Below are 22,561 nucleotides of genomic sequence, written 5' to 3' on the forward strand. Positions count from 1 at the left end.
GGAGTGTTACCATTTGTGAAAACAAGAAAGGATAAAAATTTACATTTATTTATTTTCAGAAAGAAAATTTATAAGGCTATATAAATAATGAATATAATTACATGAAAAGATAGAATGAATGCATAACTTTTCTTCCAAATAGTACAGTTTCCAGAGTGAGAGGGCGTGTTATCTATAATTACTTCTGGACAACAATGACACTGTCTTGGACAAATTGAGATTTACAATCAACCCATAAACAGGGTGCAGAATACGAGAGGGAATGTGGACCTTTAAAACCGTGCTGTACAAAAGTACCTGTCTTTGATAAACTGACAATAAAAACAATTCGTTCTTAACCATAGGCAGTTTAAAAGCTGTTTTAAATGAACAAGAAGAGTAAATCATATACGTGAGACACGGAACTTAATGAAAAGGCCATCGTTTTTTTGTTTTTTTTTTTTGCTTACCCGGAACTTATTAGAGTTGCACAAATGACCCACTCCCTTGGAGTTTATCCGCCAATCTGAAGTGGGAGCGTAGGAGTTGGAGCCTGTGGGAGAGGCCTGCGCGGGGCTCGGACTTCAAAGGTGGAGCTTCGCGTTACTCAACCCTAAGCGCGGACCAAGCGCATGCTCACACACTCGGCGCTCTGGCCCACGCAGACGCTACTCTGTGGCACCTCCGGTTCCCTCTGGCTGCGCTCTGGAGGACTACTCTGGTTTTCTTTTTGGTTCTGAGGCCTTCATCCTTGGCTGAGCTGGAGGGAAGATGGCGGCAGCTGTGCGACAGGATTTGGCCCAGCTCATGAATTCGAGCGGCTCTCACAAAGATCTGGCGGGCAAGTGAGTATTTCCGAGGTCTACGGGAGGTGAGGAGGGAAGCCACAGAGTTGTTTTCCTTGGCTTGCTGGCGGCTTTCGGATGTGTGTAGCCGGCCTGCGGATCAAGGGGGCGGGCCTGATTGCGGTTGTGGAGGCAAAAGCTGGAGGGGACCTTACGCAGGGAGCCCTTAGGGGACACAGACCTGCGGTGACTGGCAACTTGTTCAGCTCTCGATGGCATCCTTGCTCGTCTCCTACGATTCTGGAAACGCGTTCTAGGGGACGACTGCTCCCACCCACGGCCTTCTCAGCCTTCCCTGGTGGCACTTCTTATCGCTGGCTGGCCTCTCACACCGAATTGTGTATCTCTTTTTTTTTTCTTCTTAATTGAGGGAAATTTAGATTTTGGAACCTCGATGCATAGTGTTTTAGGGAAATCGTTTCTTGAGACTGTTGGGGGTTGAGGAGGTATAGCCGGTATCATGTCGTCCAGAACCACTTGGACGATGTTAATTTGGGTCCTTGTGTACTGTCCACCACCAACTCTGAAGCACATGGGCTGATGCCCTCATGATATGAGTCAGGATGAATGGAACAGGTATCTGTATTATTGTTTGGCAGTTTTGTCGCAATTTACGTAGAAGTTTTAGGTCCACTCCGAGTTAAAATTGTGACATGTGCCTGTCAACAGTGTTAATCATAGGTAGCTGTAGATATTGTCCATTTCTCTTTGTAGATTTCACAGTGCTGTTCCTTTATAATGAACATGCATTCTGTGTACAATATGCTTCTCATATTCATCCCAATATTTACATCCTGACAGCTGGGATCACTTGATCTGTATTAATGGTATATGCCTGCTCTTACCTGGGCATTGAAACTCTAATTTATATAGCTGTGCAGCCCTTTCTTTGGTGGTAAATGTAATATACTTTTATCAGTGAGAAGTTTTGCTCCGTATCTTAGACTTTACTTTCTGTGGCAATTTTCCCCTCAGGAAACTGGAGATAATTAGATGACTTCTTATTGACAGGGACAAAATCTGTGTGTATATACACTTATATCACACATCACACAGAACAGTACCTGACACTTAACAATGTGCCATAAGATTATCTTTGTTACTATTATTATTAAACAGTTATTAACTACATACTGAGTTATTCTTTGGGTTGGAAAATGACTTGACTGTGCCTTCATAGCTCAGTACTTTTTGCATATACTTTTTTTTATAGGTTTGGATGAAAGTAAAACTAACTTAGATTTTGCCCCAAGTTTGCTTTCCTTTATGTTTTATTGAAGAAAATAAGTACATTAGTTATCAGAAGAGGTATAGTTTTCATTTATTTGCAGATATCTGAAACTTAAGCATTTACTTCTTCAGCTCTGAATTGCAGATAAATAATAGTGCCTATATAATTGGGTGCTTCAGTTATTGCTGTGTAACAACCCAAAAACTTAGTTGTAAAACAACTATTTTTTTTTCAGGAGTTTTTGGGTGAACTGGGGTGGTTTGCTGATGTTGTCTGGGCTCACTCATTCAAGTGCAGTTAGCTGGCAATTTAGGTGGGGCTGTTGGGCTAAAATGGATACCCGTACATCTCTGGTTGGGTCTCTCTCCCCACATGGTCTCTCATTCAGTACTTTAGCTGAGGCTTTCTTACAAAACCGAGAGGGTGAGAGTGGAAACTTTGAGACCTCATAAGCTAGACTTGGAAGTCTCACATCAGTTCTCAAGTACTGGTCAAAGTAAGTCACAACACCAGCCCAGATTAAGGGGAGGGGAAATGAGTTTACATCTTTATGGAAGGAGTGGCCAAGTTACACTGCAAAGGCACGTGGTCAGAGGGAGGCACAATTCATTGGAGGCCATTACTGTAACAATCTACCTCACGGGATTATTGTGAAGATTAAATGAAATAATGTGCTTGATAACTGATAGCCAATGCTTTCTGAATAAAGGCTTGGCCTTGCCTGCAGCTATATATCTGGTCCTATCTGAGCAAGAATGTGTCAATATATTTATTCTCATAACAAAACAGTTCCTCCAGCTACATGCTTTATGATAGAAACACTCTTGAAATATATCAGTAGTTTCCGGGTTTACATTAGAAGCTTAGTAACAAAGGGTTTCATATTAAGGAACAATGGAGAAAATGTTTCTAAAATATTGATACTGTGTTCCCAGCAATAAACAGGATATCTAAAAGAGTAGTTTTCAATAAATATATGTATATTTATTTATTTATTGGCTTGAGAGAGATAGCGATCGATTTGTTGTTCCACTTATTTATGAATTCATTGCTTGATTCTTTTATGTACCCTGACTGAGGATCAAACCTTGAACCTGCAACTTCCATGTACTGGGGTTATGCTCTAAGCATCTGAGCTACCTGGCCAGGGCCAATAAATATTGATTCAGTGAATTCTACAAAAGTTTAGAGCTTAAATTTGAATCCAAGTTTGTCTACTTTAAAAGCACATTTTTAACCTATACTGCTTTTCTTGCCAAAACTTCAATTAAAAATGTTTTCCCATAACTATGAATTAACACAGCAGTGTCGATTGATAGTTTTGATAATTGATAGTGATAATTGGCTATATGAAAAGCATTTTTGCAAATTTCTACACTGCTTTTGTACATATATGCATTGTGTTTGTTTTCTTATACAAAGCTTTAGAAGAGGAGGAGCTCCTTGAGAGGGAACATTTGAATAGATAACTGTTATGACAGCCTTGTATTATTCACTTAGCTAAAATCTACTTGGTTTTTTCAAAACTCAGTTCATATGTTGTTTTTTCCTAAACCCTTCTCTGAACAACCACCAATATACACTCATACCCCTGCCCACATAGGACCGGGTTAGTTGCTTTTTTCTTAGGCCCTATGGCATCCTATACATATATTTTTTACCTTTGTCATTAAGAGGTATGGATTCTAGGTATCTTTTGAGTTAATCCTGTACAAATAGAACCTTTTATGTTTTTCTTTTCTTTCCAGTTCTGGCTTACGGAGGGTACAGAGGGAGATATTGGATCTTTGGGGTCTAAACATTTCATTTTAGCCCTGGCTGTGTAGCTTAGTTGGTTAGCTTGTTGTCCTGATATGCTGAGGTTGTGGGTTTGATCCCCAGCCAGGGCACTCATAAAAGTCAACCAATGAATGCATAATAAGTGGAACAGCAAATCAGTGTTTCTTCTCCCCTCTCTTTCCTCTCTAAAAAAATTAATGAATTAAATATTTAAACATTTTGTTTTATAAGCAATTAGGTTGGAGAAAGGAAAGCAATGACAAGTGTTTTAGCTGCCTTTGATTATTAGAAAAGCTGTTTGGAAGAAGATAAACTCTTCTGCCTTGCAGAGGTAGATTTTGGATTAGAATGAAATAAAATTTCAACAATGGAGGATACACACAGGCACACACACACACACCCCTCAGAGAATAGACTGTATAACCTTAAAGGCCCCTTCTAACTCAGATTCTCTAGTTTTTTGTTATTCCTGCACCCAGCAGTTTTAGTGGTTCCCATCCTAAGAGTGAAGTTCTCTAACATCTGGTGTTCACTCTGTACCTAGAGCAACTTTACTTAAATATTTCATAATCCTTAGAAAGTAATATTATTTATATTACATATGTGAAAACTGAAGTACTGAGGTGAAATACCTTGCTCCAAGGTCACATAGCTAGTGGTGAAGCCAGAATACAACTTGCTTGGCTCATATCCCTTAAGTCTAAACATATCTACATTTTGGTCTTATATTGTTTTCACCAAACTGAACTACATTTCAGATAGTGATTTTTTTCATTTTTGGTGCCTAGAATGCCTGTCTTTCCCCCATTTTTTTCCCACTTAACACAAAGTCGAAATCTTTAGAATGCTTAAAGACAAACCTCATTAGGAAATTATTTCTTTCTCCTTAAAAATTATGTTAACATCTGTTTTTAAGATTTTTGTCTTCTAATTATTGGCAACTTCATTATGACCTATCTATGTGGGTATGTTTTTACTTATCTGTGTCAGTTAGCTTTTGCTGTGAAGAAAACCTCTGCAAAACTTGGTGGCTTAAAACAACAATCATTTACTTAGTTCATAATTCTGTTGGTTGCCAGTTTGGGCTGGGCCCAGATGATGTTTCTTCTCTGTTCCACGTGGTCTTGGTTCCACATGGTCTTGGTTCCACATGGGTTCCCACATGTGCCTGTAGTCAACTGCAGGTCAGGTAGGCATCTCTGCTTCTGTGTGTTGGCTGGGGCAGTGGAGGTGACTGAGCTACATATTTCATTATTCAGTGGGTTAGCCTGACCTTGTTCATGTGGCAACAGTAGGGTTCCAAGAGATAAAAACATATATAAGGCCTACCGAGGTTTAGTTTCAGAATAGACACTTCTGTTGTAGTCTATTGGTCAAAACTAGCCCAGATCAAAGGGTGGGGAAATATACTACCTCTTGTTGTGAAACTTTGCAAAGTCATATTGCAAAGGGACATAGATAGATACAGTAAAAGAATTGTGGCCTCTTGCTGTAAATGCTCCACCACATTATCCTGGTTGAGTTTCATTTTATTTCTTGAATCAATAGGTTGGCTTCTGTCCTGGCTTGTATAGCTCAGTGGATTGAGCGCAGGCCTGCGAAGCAGAGGATCAAGGTTCAATTCCCAGTTGGGGCACATGCCTGGGTTGCAGGCCAGTTCCCTGCAGGCTATTTCCCAGCAGGGGAAGTACTAGAGGCAACCTTACATTGACGTTTCTCTCCCTCTCTCCTTCCCCTCTAAAGATAAATAAATAAAATCTTAAAAAAAAACAATAGGTCGGCTTCTTTCATTGTTCTGAGAAGTTTTCAGCTATATCTCTTTATTTTTTAAAAACTTATATTTTATTGATTATGCTATTACAATTGTCCTGATGTTTTCTCCTTTTGCTCTCCTCCACCCAGGACCCCCCTCTCCCTCAGGCAATCCCCCCACCATTGTTCTTGTCCATGGGTCATGTGTGTAGGTTTTTTGGCTATTCCCTTTCCTATACTGTACTTTACATCCCCATGACTATTCTGTAACATTCTATTTGTACTTCTTAATCCCCTCACCTCTCACCCATCTCCTCCCCCCATCTCTTTATCTTCATCCTTTGGCATTTTAATTAGGATGTGTCTTGGAGTGGGCTTTTTTGTATCCATCTTGTTTGGGACTCTCTGTGCTTCCTAAACTTGCATGTTTTTTTCCTTCACCAAATTAGGGAAGTTTTTTTTCATTGTTTTCCGATAGATTTCCAATTTATTGCTCTTTCTCTTGTCCTCCTGGTACCCCTATGAAATGAATGTTGGATTGCTTAAAGTTGTCCCACAAGCTGCTTACATGATTCTCATTTTTTTAATTATTTTTTCTTCTTATTGTGCTAATTGGTTGTTTTTTGCTTCCTTATCTTCCCAATTGTTGATTTGATTCTTGGCTTCATCCATTCTACTATTGTTTTCCTGTAAATTATTCATTATTTTAATTTGTCTATCTTTCATTTCTGACTGAATCTTTTTTCTGCTTTTGAGGTCCTCACTAAGTTCCTTGAGCATCCTTATAAACAGTGTTTTAAACTCTGCATCTAATAGATTGCTTATCTCCATTTTGTTTAGCTGTTTTTCTGGATTTGTGATCTGTCCTTTCATTTGGGCCATATTTCTTATTATATTCATTTTGGCAGCCTCCCTGCCAACAGTTTGTTTCTGTGTATTAGGTAGAGGTGCTTTGACTCTGTCATGTCTTGGTAGTATGGCCTAATGTAGTAGGTGTCCTATAGACTCCAGTGGCACAGCTTCCCCATCACCAAAGCTGGGTACTTGAGGTGCATGCTTTGTGTGTGCTGAGTACACCCTCTTCTTGTCATTGAGCCTTGATTGCTGTTGGCAGATCAATGGGAGGGATTTACCTAGGCCAGTAAACTGCAAGGATTGGCTGTGACCATTGACCACCAACCTCTACCTTCCACGGAGGATCAGCTGTGTAGGACCAGGTGGTGGTGCTCCAGTGTGGTCTATAGCTGTCCACTGGGTGCGCTGGCCCTAGGGTTTCCCAGGTGCTGCAGGCCAAGATCAGCTGCCGCCACCTGTGTTTAGCCTGGGGCCACCCTACCTGAGTTATAAAGGAATCTGAGATGGCTGCTACTTGGCCTGTGCTTGGGGATTTCCAAGCAAAGCCAAGCTGTGAATCTAGGCTGCTAGTTCTGGTCCTGGGGCTCACTGGTCCTGAAGCCAGCTGTGGTCCTGTTCTGGTCCTGTCCTGTTCTGGTCCTGAAGCCAGCTGTGGTTTGTTTGCTGGTAGGATTTAGGAAGTTACAAAGCTTGAGCCAAGCCCAGCCATTCACATGGAAAAGCAACTTGGGTAGGCCCATAAGTTCAGTGGGGCGGAGTCTCTGATGACCAGCCAAGGCTGGTCAAACAGTGTTAGCCAGGTTGATTGAATCTTAGATATGTCACCAGTCTGCTGGCTCTGTGGGGAGAGGGCCCAGAAAAGGGACAGTGGCTTCTGCTTGCCTTGATGCCACACACCTCAGCCTCCCCCTGCATAACATTGGTGCCCCTCAAGCCACCTCTCCCATGCTAGGGCCCAGAGGGAGTGAGTCTGAGTAGGTGAGTCCTGTGTGTGGGGTGTTTAAGAAGAACTGCTTGGGGCTCTAGCAGTTTCTTCCACTGACTTAATGTTTTGCAGCCAGAAGTTGTGGGGACTTATCTTCCTGGCACTGGAACCCTGGGCTGGAGGGCCTGGTGTGGGGCTGGGTGGGACTCCTGGCTCCCGAGATATCCCTCCCGAATTTTTATCCACCACATGTGAATGTGGGACCAGCCCCTTCTGCATCTGTGCCCCTCCTACCAGTCTGGATGGATGTAGTTTCTTTAATTCTGTAGTTGTCACACTTCCATTCAACTCGATTTGTGTTAGTTCTGAGCGATGGTTGTTCTATTTTATTTGAAATTTTGTTGTGGTTGTGTGGAGGTGAGCAATGTCCGCCTATACCACCAGCTTAACTAGACGTCTCAGCTATATCTCTTTATATGTTGTCTCTTTTCTATTCCATTTTCTTCTCTAGGACTCGACTGAAACCCATTATGTTCTCTTACTGTGACCTCTGTGTCTCTTACTCTGTCTTCTAAACTTACCATTTAAGCTCTTCTGATCTGCCTTCTAGCTTGTCGGCTCTTCACTTGTGCCATTAAGAACTCCATTGAGCCCTGTCTGGTGTACCTAGGTGGATTGAGTGAGTGCTGGTCTGCAAACCAAAGGGTCACCAGTTTGATTCCCAGCCAGGGCACATGCCTGGGTTGTGGGCCAGGCCCCCAGTAGGGGGCAGACGAGAAGCAACCACACATTGATATTGCTCTCCCTCTCTTTCTCCTTCCCCTTTCTCTGAAAATAAATAAAATTTTGGCCAAAAAAAAAGCCCTCCATTGAGGTTTTAAGTTTGGTTATAGTACATTTGTAGTTTTATAGGTTTTGGTGGTTCTTTTTTCAAATGACACTTTAAAAAAAGATTTTATTTATTTATTTTTAGATTATGTAATTGCCTCTCGTTCTCCCCACTGGGGACCTGGCATGCAACCCAGGCATGTGCCCCAACTGGGGATTGAACCGGTGATCCTTTGGTTTGCAGGTCAGCACTCAATCCACTGAGCTACACCAGCCAGGGCTCAAATGACACTTTTTATGATTCCTGGTTTCTTGCTGAATTTAAAGCTTGTCTTTATCTCCATATACATGATTGTATTATGGTCTCTCCGATACTCCACTGTCTGGAGTATCTTGTCTGTTGTTTTTGTTGATTTTAGCTCATATTGTCATGTGTATAATCTTTGTTTGTTGAGCAAATTATCTAAAAGTGTATTTTCAGAAACTGTAGGAGGCCTAGGATGTTACCTTTCAGAGAAAATTTTCATTTCTTTCTGCCAGGTACCTGAGGGTGCTAGCAGTTCTAGGACTTAGACTTCAGAATTTTTTGCTTTACTTTGCTGATCCTTGGAATAGATTTTGCAACCTTACTTCCAAAGTGTTAGTATTTTATTCTTTGGCGGGCAAGGAACTGAAATCCCTGTTCTTCCAGCTCTGTTAGTCTGCTAGAAATCACAACTTGCTTCTCAATTTTTCTAGCAGATGGCAGAATGTCCCAAAGCAGAACCCATCCCCGCCTCTACCAAAAATGCCTCTATCTCTCAGCTGTCTTTTCAGAGTCGGCAAATGTTTTAAGGCAGAAGCTGTTATTCATCGTCTTATGCTCTTATTCTCACCTATTTTCTCTCTCTGTTAGGACTTTATGCTTTTTAAAACTTTATCTATCATCTATCTATCTATCTATCTATCTATCTATCTATCTATTTATCTATCTATCTATCTAAGATAGGGTTGGTCTAATCATCTAGCTCACCATTACTGTAAATGAACGTTCTATTAATACATGCCCATTTTACTCATTTTGGCCTTACATAGTGACTGGGGTACATTTTCATTTGTATGTTTTATTTACTTCCAGATCCCTTTCAAGTGCTAAGAAACCATGAATTAACTTACTGTACTTGAGCTCAGATACATATACATAATAAATGCTCAACAAACATTTGTTGATAAATGGATAGGACAGTGCAAGGTGCCTTAATTAATGAAATTTATTTTCCTCCATTAATATTTTTTGTGTGTCTTTTTAAAAATTATTTATTTATTTTTATTGATTATGCTATTACAGTTGTTCTATTCCCCCCTTCATTCCCCTTCACTCTACCTTCCCTCCCCACCATTACCCCCCTTTAGTTTATGACCATGTGTCTCAAGTTCTTTAGATTCTGTATTTCCCATACTATTCTTGCCCCCCCATCTATTTTCTATCTACTGTCTATGCTACTTATTTTCTGTACCTTCTCCCCCCTTCTCCTCCTCCCACTCCCCTGTTGCTAACCCTTCTTGAGATCTTCATTTCTATGTTTCCACTCCTGATCTAGCTGTCCTTTTAGTTTGCTTTTGTTTTAGGTGTGGTTTTTAATAACTGTGAGTTTGCTGTCCTTTCACTGTTCATGTTTTTTAAACTTCTTTTTCTTAGATAAGTCCCTTTAGCATTTCATATAACAAGGGCTTGGTGATGATGAACTCCTTGAATTTGATCTTATCTGAGAAGCACTTTGTCCTTCCATTCTAAATGAAAGCTTTGCTGGATAGAGCAATCTTGGTTGTAGGTCTTTGGATTTCATGACTTGGAATACCTCTTTCTAGCCCCTTCTTGCGTGTAAGGTGTCTTTTGAGAAATCTGCTGATAGTCTGATGGGAACTCCTTTGTAGGTGACTGTCCCCCTATCTCTTGCTGCTTCTAGGATTCTGTCCTTCATTTAAATCTTGGGTAATGTAATTATGGTATGCCTTGGTTTTTTTCTTCTTGGGTCCAACTTCTTTGGGACTCTCTGAGCTTCCTGGATTTCCTGGAAGTCTGTTTTCTTTGCCAGATTGGGGAAATTCTCCTTTATTATTTGTTGAAATAAGTTTTCCACTGGTGGCTGTGCCTTTCCCCCTTCTGGTACCCCTATAATTCAGGATGTTGGAACGTTTAAAGATGTCCTGGAGGTTCCTAAGACTCTCCTCATTTTTTTTTTTGAATTCTTGCTTCTTCACTCTTTTCTGTTTGGCCATTATTTGCTTTCTTCTGGTCCACTCCATTGATTTGAGACCCATTTTCCTTTTCATCGCTATTGATTTCCTGTGTAATTCCATTCATTTCAATTAGTTTCGCCTTCATATGTATATCTAATTTGTGGCTATAATCAACCAGTTCTGTGAGGATCCTGATCACCAGTGTTTTAAACTGTGTGTCTGAGAGTTTTGCTATTTCTTCATCGCTTAGATTTATAGACTCTGGGGCTTTGAGATCTTCTTGAGCCATTTTTGTTCTGTTCACGCCCGTTAAGTACGAGGAGGGGAGCCTTGGACTCCCAGGTTGCTGGGTTGTGATGCTGGATGTGGGGGCGTGGTCAGAGCAGGGAAATGGCGGCCCCTTCTGCTGTTGCTCGCCACTGGGGCCTGCTGGGTCCCGTCCAATTGCCCACTCCTTCACTTGTCTACCCACGCACGGATGCGAGACCACAGTCAACCCGCAGCCCTGCTCCCTCCCTGTTTCCCCGAGGTCGCTCGCTGAGTTGCCCACCAGGTCCAACCCTGCGCCTGGATTCCGCGCGCCTGAGTCCGTGTGACCGAGTTTTCCTGTGCAACCCTGCTCCTCCAGCTGCTGATTTCGCCCCTCTTACCGGTCCGGCTGAAGAATTTGTTGTTATCAGACTTCCGAAAAGTTCAATTTTGTGTGTTCTGGCTGTGTTTTCTGTTGCTATTATGTAGTTGTCTCTAAACTTGGTTGTGTGAGGAAGCACGGCGTCTCCACCTATGCCTCCATCTTGGCGGAAGTCCTCCATAATATTTTTTAAGGAAAAAATATTTGGTACTTGCCATGTTCTTAGTGTCAATTGCTTTTCCATCTTTTCCACTGAGTACATACTGAGTGCTCAATAAAAAACTACTATTATTTTTCTTAAAATTTTCTCTGACTAATCTAACCCATTTTGTTTTTATTCTCTTTTGAATTAAAATGTTACCTCCTTACTTATGTTTCTTACACTATTCAGTTTTATTGTAACTTGTTTTTGTTTTATTATAATATAATACTTTTGATATATTATTTGATTTTTTCTTTTACTTTCCCAGCTATAAGATCTTAAAAGACTAGGTTACATAAAATATGTAGTGTCATACACAGAATCTTATATAGCATCTTCAAAGGCCTAGGTGCTCAATTAGCGTTTCTGGGTAATTTTTTATGGCAATATTAAATGGCTATTTAAATCTCTTACATACACAGTTTATTAGTCATTCCTTATTTTTATTGTGAAAAAGTAAGTTCTGGTCTTAGATACTAGAATTTACATGGTAGAGAAAAGGCAAGGCAGCATCTAGCCCCAGCTCTGTACCTTAATCTGTAAAAGTCAAGAGTTTGAGTAGGCAATTTCTAAGACCCTGACAAATTATATAATTTGGGGTTTTTTGTCTGTATTACTTTTATTTTTTAATATATTTTATTGATTATGCCATTACAGTTGTCCCATTTTCCCCCGCTTTGTTCCCCTCCACCCTGTACACCTCTTTCCTCCTATTCTCCCCTCTTTAGTTCATGTCCATGTGTCATAAGTTCTTTAGCTTCTACATTTCCCATACTAATCTTGCCCTCTCCCCTGTCTATTTTCTACCTACCATCTATGCTACTTACTCTCTGTACCTTTTCCTCCCTCTCCTCCTCCCATTCCCCTGTTGCTAACCCTCCATGTGATCTCCATTTCTATGGTTCTGTTCCTGTTCTAGTTGTTTGCTTAGTTTGCTTTTGTTTTAGGTGTGGTTGTTAATAATTGTGTTTGCTGTCCTTTCACTGTTCGTATTATTCATATTTTTTATCTTTTTTTTCTTAGATAAGTCTCTCTAACATTTCATACAATAACGGCTTGGTGATGATGAACTCCTTGAATTTGACCTTATCTGTGAAGCACTTTATCTGCCCTTCCATTCTAAATGAAAGCTGTGCTGGATAGAGCAATGTTGGGTATAGGTCCTTGACTTTAATGGCTTGGAATACTTCTTTCTAGCCCCTTCTTCCCTGTAAGATCTCTTTTGAGAAATCCGCTGACAGTCTGATGTGCACTTCTTTGTAGGTGACTGTCCCCCTATCTCTTGCTGCTTCTAGGATTCTGTGCTTCATTTAAATCTTGGGTAATGTAATTATGGTATGCCTTGGTTTTTTTCTTCTTGGGTCCAACTTCTTTGGGACTCTCTGAGCTTCCTGGATTTCCCGGAAGTCTATTGCCTTTGCCAGATTGGTGAAGTTCTCTTTTATTATTTGTTGAAATAAGTTTTCCACTTGTTACTCTTCGTCTTCCCCTACTGGTACCCCTGTAATTTGGATGTTGGAATGTTTAAAGATGTCCTGGAGGTTCCTAAGCCTCTCCTCATTTTTTTGAATTCTTGTTTCTTCATCCTTTTCTGTTTGGTCATTTTTTTCTTCCTTCTGGTCCATTCCATTGATTTGAGTCCCAGTTTCTTTCCATCACTATTGGTACCCTGTGCATTTTGCTTCATTTCACTTACTGTAGCCTTCATATTTTCATCTAATTGGTGATTAAAATCAACCAGTTCTGTGAGCATCCTGATTACCAGTGTTTTGAACTGTGCATCTGATAGGTTGGCTATCTTTTTGTTGCTTAGATGTATTGGGTCTGGGGCTTTGACTTGTTCTTCCTCTTGAGCCATAATGTTTTGGTGTGTTTGCATCTGTTACATACTAGGTGCAAAAGCTTAGGTGTTGACTGTGGCAGGTCTACAGAGTCACTGGGTTGTGACGGTGGATGGGGTCAGAGAGGGAGAAATGGCGTTTGTTCCACGCTCTCTCTGATTTCAGTCCCCTCTGCCGCTTCCCACAAGCCAATTGGGCCCTTCTGGTGCTGGTTCCCAGGTGGGTGGGCTTGTGTACATTCTAGGACCCTGTGGGTCTGTCCAACAAACTCCTGTAAGGCTGGGAGCCTCTCTTGGCACCTTAACCCCTGAAAGATTTTTCAATTGGTGCTTTTAGGTTTATTTCCCAGCGCTGGGGCCCTGTGTCATGTGGTCTGTCTCACGGTCCGTTTTTTCACCTGGTTTATCTGCGCTTCAATGTGTGACTGCGGTCAGTCAGCCGCCTTGTACCCTCACTGGCTTTACCCATTGCCACCCCACACCTGGGATCTGCCAACCGCTGCCTGCGCACCTGAGTTGGTCTGGGAGCCACAAGTTTTCCGTGCCACAACTCTTCTCCACCAGCTGCCAACACTGCCCCTCTTACCAGTCTGGATGAATGGTTTGTTTTTGTCGGACTTCGGTACAGTTCAGTTTTCTGTCTGTTTTGATTGTGTTTTTGTTTCTAAATCTTTGTTGTCCTTAAATTTGGTTGTGGGAGGAGGTACAGTGTTCCCACCTACGCTTCCATCCTATAATTTGTTGATATAAAGCTTTTCATCACTTCATTTTTAATTTTTATTGCTTAAATTCTCACTGGAGTTTATGCCCTCTGATTTCTTGGGGGAGGGCTGGAGAGAGAGAGAGAGAACGAGAAAGAGAGAATGGGGGAGAGGGAGAAACATGAACGTGAGAGAGCAACATGATCCCCCCATAACAAACCGCAACCCAACTAAGTACCCAATTCCCCTCCCCCCATTTTGTGCCCAGGAGGATGCTTCAACCAACTGAGCCATCCTGCCGGGGTCAGTTTTTAAATTTATTTTCGTGTATTCCTACTACACATTAGTTGCTTTATGAGTTATGAAACCATGTGTTGAAACAGGTTAATCATCGAATTTCACTAAGTAAGACATTGTCATCTTTGAATATTATAATATTAGTACAAAATAATCTATGAGGATGTAAGAATAAGAGTTCAGCCATAACCTTTTATTTAAATGAATATGAAAAACAAGCCAATCAGCCCTGGCTTTTGTGGCTCAGTGGATTGAGCCCCGGCCTGCAAACCAAAAGGTCGCTGGATCAATTTCCAGTCAGGGCACATGCCCGAGTTGCAGGCCAGGTGGGGACATGTGAGAAGCAACCATAAATTCATGTTTCTCTCTCTTTCTTCCTCCCTGTCTCTTAGAAATAAATATGCAAAATCTTCTAATTTAAAAAAATAGCCAATTAAAAAAAATAAACCATTGATTATATTAACTTAAAATGTTCCCTGGGCAAAAAGGAAAGGGTATAAATACATTTATGGAGAACATTGTGTGTGTGTGTGTGTGTGTGTGTGTGTGTGAGTGTGAGAGTATGAGATCGATATCTGAATTTTATGCCTCAAATGTAGCAATTTTATTTATTTATTTAATATATTTTATTAATTATGCTATTACATTTGTCCCATTTCCCCCCTCCACCCTGCACACCTGCTCCCACCTACACTCCCTTACTTTAGTTTATGTTCATGTGTGATAAGTTCTTTAGCTTCTACATTTCTGCATTCCCCCTGTCTATTTTCTACCTACCATCTATGCTACTTATTCTCTGTACCTTTTCCCCCTCTCTCCTCCTCTCACTCCCTGTTGCTAACCCTCCATGTGATTTCCATTTCTGTGATTCTGTTCTTGTTCTAGTTGTTTGCTTGGTTTGCTTTTCTTTTAGGTGTGGTTGTTAATAATTGTTTTTGCTGTCCTTTCACTGTTCATATTCATATTTTTTATCTTTTTTTCTTAGATAAGTCTCTTTAACATTTCATACAATAACGGCTTGGTGATGATGAACTCCTTGAACTTGACCTTATCTGAGAAGCACTTTATCTGCCCTTCCATTCTAAATCAAAGCTTTGCTGGATAGAGCAATTTTGGGTATAGGTCCTTGACTTTAATGACTTGGAATACTTCTTTCTAGCCCTTTCTTGCCTGCAGTCTCTTTTATTCACAGGAACAAGTATAAAGGACACATGGACAAAAACTAAGGTGGGGCGGGAAATGGGAGGGAGGTGGGGAGCACTGGGGGGTGGGCTGGGATGAGAGTAAAAGACAGAAAACTGTACTTGAACAATGATTAAATTTTAAAAAATGAGGCAGAAAAAAAATCAGCTGACAGTCTGATGGGAACTCCTTTGTAGTTGATTGTCCCCTTATCTCTTGCTGCTTCTAGAATTCTCTCCTTCATTTTAATCTTGGCTAATGTAATGATGATGTGCATTTGTGTGTTCCTCCTTGGGTCCAACTTCTTTAGGACTCTCTGAGCTTCCTGGATTTCCTGGAAGTCTATATCCTTTGCCAGATTGGTGAAGTTCTCCTTTATTATTTGTTTAGATAAGTTTTTCACTTGTCGCTGTTCCTCTACCCTTTCTGGTACTCCTATAATTTGGATGTTGGAATGTTTAAAGATGTCCTGGAGGTTCCTGAGCCTCTCCTCATTTTTTTGAATTCTTGTTTCTTCATTCTTTTCTATTTGGATGATTATTTCTTCTTTCTGGTCCACTTCATTGATTTGAGTTCCAGTTTTCTTTCCATCACTATTGGTACCCTGTGCATTTTGCTTCATTTCACTTACTGTAGCCTTCATTTTTTAAATCTAATTTGTGACCAAAATCAACCAGTTCTGTGAGCATCCTGATTACCAGTGTTTTGAACTGTGCATCTGATAGGTTGGCTATCTTTTTGTTGCTTAGATGTATTGGGTCTGGGGCTTTGATTTGTTCTTGCATTGGAGCCTTTTTTTTCTTGGTCTTGTCCTGCTTGTTATGTAGTTAGGGGCGGAGCCTTAGGTGTTCAACTGGGTGGGGCAACGCCCCCATGGCTGGGGTGTGATGCTGTATGTGGGGACGGGGTCAGAGAGGGAACAGTGGCACTTGCTCTGCTCTCTCTCGGATTTCAGTCCCCTCTGGTACTTACCACAAGTAAACTGGACCCTTCTGGTCCTTGTTCCCAGGTGGGTGGGCTTGTGTACATTCTAGGACCCTGTGGATCTCTCCAACAAATTCTCCTTGGCGCCTCTCCCGGCACCTCAACCCCCACAAGTGTTTTCTACCAGTTCTTTTAGGTTTTATTTCCCAGTGCTGGGGTCCTGGGTTGTGCAGTCTGCCTTAGTACCCATTTTCGCCTGGTTTATCTGCATGGGAATGTGTGAACTCAGTTTGCTGGCTGCCTTGCGCACCTCACTGGGTCTGCTCCTTAGCACCCTGGGTCTGCTAGCCACTGCCTGTGCGCCAGTCCCGCTCTTCTGGCCCCTGACACCACCCCTCCTACAATCTGGATGAATGGTTGTCTGCTGTACAGTTCAATTTTCTGTCCATTGTTTTTTTTTGTTTCTAAGTTTTTGTTTTCCTTATTTTTTGGTTGTGTGAGGAGGCACAGTGTGTCCACCTAAGTCTCCACCTTGGAGTCCAGATGTAGCAATTTCTACAGTAACATTTTTTATTTTAAAATTTAATAGTAGTTCCTTGCTTTCATAGAATAGTTCATATGTTTTGGAGTTTGCTATCTTTTCTGTCACTATACCTGCTGTCTTACAAAGTCAGTTTGGTTCATTGTTGTTTTGGGAAATCATAGTCAAAATTATAACAATATTGTGTGAATTGAGAATCAATAAATGATGAATGGTAGCTTGAGGATATGCTGTACAAAATACAAATCATAAACTTGAATGAATTTGAATCCTATTTGTGAATTCTTTATTTCTTAACTATATTCTGGATGACATTCTGAATAATTGCAATGCTATTAGGTTTGTAAAATGCATTAACTAATGCTTTTATTATTATGATTAAAACAAATAAAAGAAGTAAAAATAGTATATAGTCATGTACTTACGAACAAATAAAATGAAATAAACCAATAAAACGTTACCAGTACTGTTGAATATTTGAGTGCTTTTGATGTGTCAGGTAGTTTTCCAGGTTTTGTAGATATAGCAGTGATCAAAACAAAGAACAATTTCTGCCCTCATGGAATTTTTATTGTAGGAAGGAATTTGCCATTGCTTAATAGTTATCACTGTTTCTGTATTTAGCATTTCCGCCATCTTTTTAAGAATGGTAATTTGAATCTTAAATGGTCATGAAAATTAGGCAGAATAGTTATTAGAACTGAATGCAAGTAAAGAATTAATAGGCACTAATGACAGCATAAATGGTATTGTATGAATGTATTTGGCTTGGTGGAGTTAATTTTGTACACGAAGACATTCTGTTTCTGATATTGAATTTCATTGCCTAGTTGGCATTATTCTATTGTTTGGACCCTTAGATTCATTAGATCCACAAGAGGAAGGGGTTCTGGGTCTCCTTGAGTAATGTTCTTGTGTGTCTGTATTATACATAATTAAAGAAAATAAGGGCTTATCTTTTAAGGCATTTGAAAGGGAATTGGCTTTTTAGTTTAAATTCAAAACTACAGCTTTCACGCAAAAGTGGCACCTTGGGTCTAGGAAGTTATAGATTTACCTTTTCTCATGATGGGCTTGAAAACTTTTTAAAAGTTATAGTGTATGGTAAAGCAAACTAGAAGTGGCATCTTAGAATTATAGACTGACTTTTTAGTTTTAATTCAAAACAAACTTTCAAAAGTGATATCTTAGATCCAGTAACTTAATAGATTCTTGTCATGGACTAAAACTTGAAAAGAAAAAAAAAATCTGTGGTAAACTACTAAGAAATACAGAATGAGAGCACTACGAAAGAGGCCAGGGTAAATAGAAATGAATAAACGTTAAAGTTAACATTAGAATATATAGTGGCCTCTGAACATTTTTATTTATCATTTTAGGTATCGTCAGATCCTGGAAAAAGCCATTCAGCTATCTGGGGCAGAACAGCTAGAAGCTTTGAAAGCTTTTGTGGAAGCAAGTAAGTGGAATGAAAATTCCATGTTTGCTTTGTATTACTGAATAGGACTATAAAGCTTGCTTAAGCCTTGTTTTATATCAAATCATCAATATAAGTGTATTAGATTAAATTTAATATACAGGGTGAGACAAAAGGAGGTTTAGTTTTGAGTATGCAACACATAGTTTATACTTTTATTATTATTTATAACTTTTATTTTCCATAGAAACAACTAAATCTACTTTTGCCCCACATTCCACGTTGAAATCGATGGGTTTATTTCAGAATTTAAACTATTTACAACTTGATATTTGTCATGAATTGTCTTCAGAGTTACATTCCCAAGTAAGATTTTATATAGTTTCCGATAATAGTGACTGATGGGGAACAATATAGAATAAAGACAAAAATAGTCTGAATTTAAGTCCCAGTCCACTATTTTATTAGCTATGTCATGTTGGTTAAGTTATTTAACCTCATTGTGCCGTGCTTCCTTTTCTTATCTATAAAGTGAGGAGATGGTACATACCTTGTAAAATCGTTGGGAGATTAAATGAGTTACTATACATTATAAAGTACTCAGAATGAGTACCTGGCATATAATAAGTGCTATATAAATGTGAACTGTTATTATTGTTAAGATCATTCCTTTTGAATAGGAACTAAAAATATTCAGTCTTTAAGACACTGTCCCCCACTCCCTGACTTCAGTTATCTAGAAAATTACTCAAAATCCAGGCTCGGACTTCTGGCCAAGATGGAGGCATAGGTAGACACACTGTGCTTCCTTGCACAACCAAAAGAAGTAGAACAAAAAATTTAAAAACAAACAACTGACAGAAAATTGAACCGTATGGAAGTCTGTCAACCAAGGGGTTAAAGAAGAAACATTCGTCCAGACAGTAGGAGGGGTGGAGATGGGCAGCCAGGTAGAGAGGACTCGCAGCAAGGCTGCAGCTGGAAGACCAGGAGAGGCTGTGGCTTGCAGACTGGGCATTTCCACAGTCAGGTGCATATAAACAGAGAGGAACTGTTGGGGAGGGAGATAGACCTCGGAACACAGGGTTTCAGTGCAGGGAAATAAAGCCTCAAAGCCTCTGACTGAAAACACCTGTGGGAGTTGAGGTGGCAGCAGGTGAAATTCCCAGCCTCACTGAAGAGTTCATTGGAGAGACCCACAGGGTCCTAGAATGTACAGAAGCCCACCCACCTGGGAATCAGCATCAGAAGGGCCCAGTTTGATTGTGGGTAGCAGGGGAAGTGAGTGAAAACCAGCAGAGAGCAGAGCGGGCAGCACTGTTCCCTCTTGGACCCCTCTCTTGCATACAGCATCACAATGCAGCGAAGTGGGTTCACCCTTACCCGGTGAACGCCTCAGGCTCCTCCCCTTACTATGTAACAGGTACCCGGAGACCCCCTTCCCCCGAAAATGGCCCAAATGGAAGAACAGATCAGAGCTCCAGAAAAAATACAATTAATTGATGAAGAGATAGCCAGCCTATCAGATGCACAGTTCAAAACATTGGTAATCAGGATGCTCACAGAATTGGTTGAATATGCTCCCAAATTAGAGGAAAAAGTGAAGGCTATGAAAAATGAAATAAAGGAAAATGTACAGGGAACCAACAGTGATGGAAAGGAAACTGACCTCAAATCAACGGTTTGGAGCAGAAGGAAGAAATAAACATCCAACTAGAACATAATGAAGAAACAAGAATTCAGAAAAATGAGTTGAAGCTTAGGAAACTCCAGGACCTCTTTAAACATTCCAACATCTGAATCATAGGGTTGCCAGAAGGAGAAGAGGAAGAGCAAGAAATGGAAAACTTATTTGAAAAATTAATGGAGAACTTCCCCAGTCTGGCAAAGGAAATAGATTTTCATGAAGTACAGGAAGCTCAGAGTCTCCAAAAGAAGTTGGACCCCAGGAGGAGCACACCAATGTACATCATAATTACATTACCCAAGATTAAAGATAAGGAGAGAATCTTAGAAGCAGCAAAAGAAAAGGAGAGAATTACTTATAAAGGTGTTCCCATTATACCATCAGTTGATTTTTCAAAAGAAACCTTGCAGGCAAGAAGAGGCTGGAAAGAAGTATTCCAAGTCATGAAAGGCAAGGTCCTACATCCAAGATTGCTCCATCCAGCAAAGCTTTCATTTAGAATGGCAGGACAGATAAAGTGCTTGTCAGATAAGATCAAATTCAGGGAGTTCATCATCACCAAGCCCCTGTTATATGAAATGTTAAAAGAACTTATCTAAGAAAAAGAAGATCAAAACTATGAACAGTAAAATGACAACATACTCACAGCTATTCACACCTGAACGTGAAAAAACCCCTAAAACAAACTAAGCAAACAACTAGAACAGGAACAGAACCACAGAAATAGAGATCACGTGGAAGGTTAGCAACAGGGGAATGGGAGGAGGAGAGGGAGGAAAAGGTACAGAGAATAAGTAGCATAGATGGTAGGTAGAAAATAGATAGGGGAAGCCCTGGCTGGTGTAGCTCAGTGGATTGAGCACGGGCCTGCGAACCAGACAATCGCGGTTCGATTCCCAGTCAGGGCACATACCAGGGTTGCAGGCAGGTTCCCTGCAGGCCAGTTCCCAGCAGGGGACGCACGAAAGGCAACCATACATTGATGTTTCTCTCCCTCTCTCCTTCCCTTCCCCTCTAAAGATAAATAAATAAAATCTTTAAAAAAAAAAAAGAGTGCTGATGGTTATTTAAAAAAAAAAAGAAAATAGATAGGGGAAAGGGCAATAATAGTATGGGGAATGTAGAAGCTAATGAACTTGTGACACATGGACATGAACTAAAGTGGGGGAATGTAGATGGGAGAGGGTGTGCAGGGCAGAAGGGAATAAAGGTGGAGAAATGGGACAGCTGTAAGAGCATAATCAATAAAATGTGTTTAAAAAAAGAAAAGAGAAATCTTCAAGGAAAAAAATCTAGGCTTGAGTAGATACTGAATTAACATCAAAGATAGAAGGAGGAAAAAAGAACGAAAAAATAGTATCAGTGATACTTGATAGTACTTTATAATTTATAGATGCTTTTTATATCTATCCCACACGTTCTTTTTAATAACTGTGTGACTATATAGTATTGATAATAGATATTCTTGTATATTGTAAAATGAGTCTCAAGAATTTCCCAAGGACGTTCAGTTAGCGAGTGGCAGAGCCCTGACTGGAAACTAACTTTTCCGACTTACAGTCTTTGTTTATAATACTTATATTTCTCTGAGAAGTGCTAGTTTATGTAGTAATTTCTTTCTAACACTTATTGATCCAATAGACCATACAATGAAACTGTTTTCTAAGTCATAACCAGTATTTAAAAAAGAATTCCAATGAATATAAACTGATTAATTATAAGGCCTATAAGTTACTGCCTCAAAAAATTGGGACTTGAGATGTGAGAAGAACTGGCTTCAGAAAAACTGTCAAGACTGGCTTTATTGAGAACATTGCACAGAAGTAGCAAAAGAATAGTGCTTTTTGTAAACTTTGACCTTTATGTAAACTTGAATCCAAGAACCATCAACAAAAACACTCTTGTGTTAAAATCATTTATTTCGAGACTTCCGACAAGATGGAGGCATAGCTGGAGACGCCGTGCTTCCTCACACAACCAAGTTTAGAGACAACTAAATAATAGCAACAGAAAACACAGCCGGAACACAGAAAATTGAACTTCTCGGAAGTCTGATAACAACCAGTTCTTCAGCCTGACCGGTAAAAGGGGCAAAACCAGCAGCTGGCAGAGCGGGGTTGCACAGGAAAACTTGGTCAGATGGACTCAGGCGCGTGGAACCCAGGCGCAGGGTTGGACCTGGTGGGCAACTCAGGGAGCGACCTCGGGGAAACAGGGAGGGAGCAGAGCTGCGGGTTGACTGTGGTCGCGCTTTCCTGCGCAGATAGACAAGCAAGGGAGTGGGCGGTGAGACTACGGGACTGAGCAGGCCCCACGGCTAGCAGCAGCACAGGGCGCCGCCATTTCCCAGCTCTGACCCCGCCTCCACATACAGCATCATAACCCAGCAACCTGAGTGGCCCCGCCCCGGTGAACCACCTAAGTCTCTGCTCCTCACCCACCGGCGAGAAACAGCAGAGGAGGTCGCCATTTCCCTGCTCTGACCACGCCCCCACTTCCCGAGTCACAACCCAGTGACCTGGGAGTCCAAGGCTCCCCTCCTGTACTTAATGGGTGGGAACAGACCAAAAATGGCTCAAGAAGATCTCAAAGCCCCAGAGCCTATAAATCTAAGCGATGAAGAAATAGCAAAACTCTCAGACGCACAGTTTAAAACACTGGTGATCAGGATCCTCACAGAACTGGCTGATTATAGCCACAAATTAGACAAACATATGAAGGCGAA

General features: G+C 40.7%; 1 protein-coding gene across 3 annotated transcripts in view; it reads left to right on the forward strand.

Moving 5' to 3' along the window:
* Nucleotides 1–538: 538 nt before the first annotated feature.
* COPS4 (COP9 signalosome subunit 4) overlaps nt 539–22,561 on the forward strand; it is a 55,873-nt gene continuing 33,850 nt past the window's right edge. For 2 of the 3 annotated variants that reach the window (XM_037154820.2, XM_037154819.2), the window contains exons 1-2: nt 539–824; nt 18,112–18,191. In XM_037154820.2, coding sequence (XP_037010715.1) covers nt 751–824; nt 18,112–18,191 — 154 coding nt within the window. In that variant the 5' untranslated portion in view covers nt 539–750. The remainder of the gene's footprint in view (nt 825–18,111; nt 18,192–22,561) is intronic. The other variant, XM_037154818.2, reaches the window with a different exon arrangement.

This window comes from Artibeus jamaicensis, unplaced genomic scaffold (assembly GCF_021234435.1).
Source record: "Artibeus jamaicensis isolate MK-2021 breed Jamaican fruit bat unplaced genomic scaffold, CSHL_Jam_final contig_452, whole genome shotgun sequence".
Taxonomy (NCBI): Eukaryota; Metazoa; Chordata; class Mammalia; order Chiroptera; family Phyllostomidae; genus Artibeus; species Artibeus jamaicensis.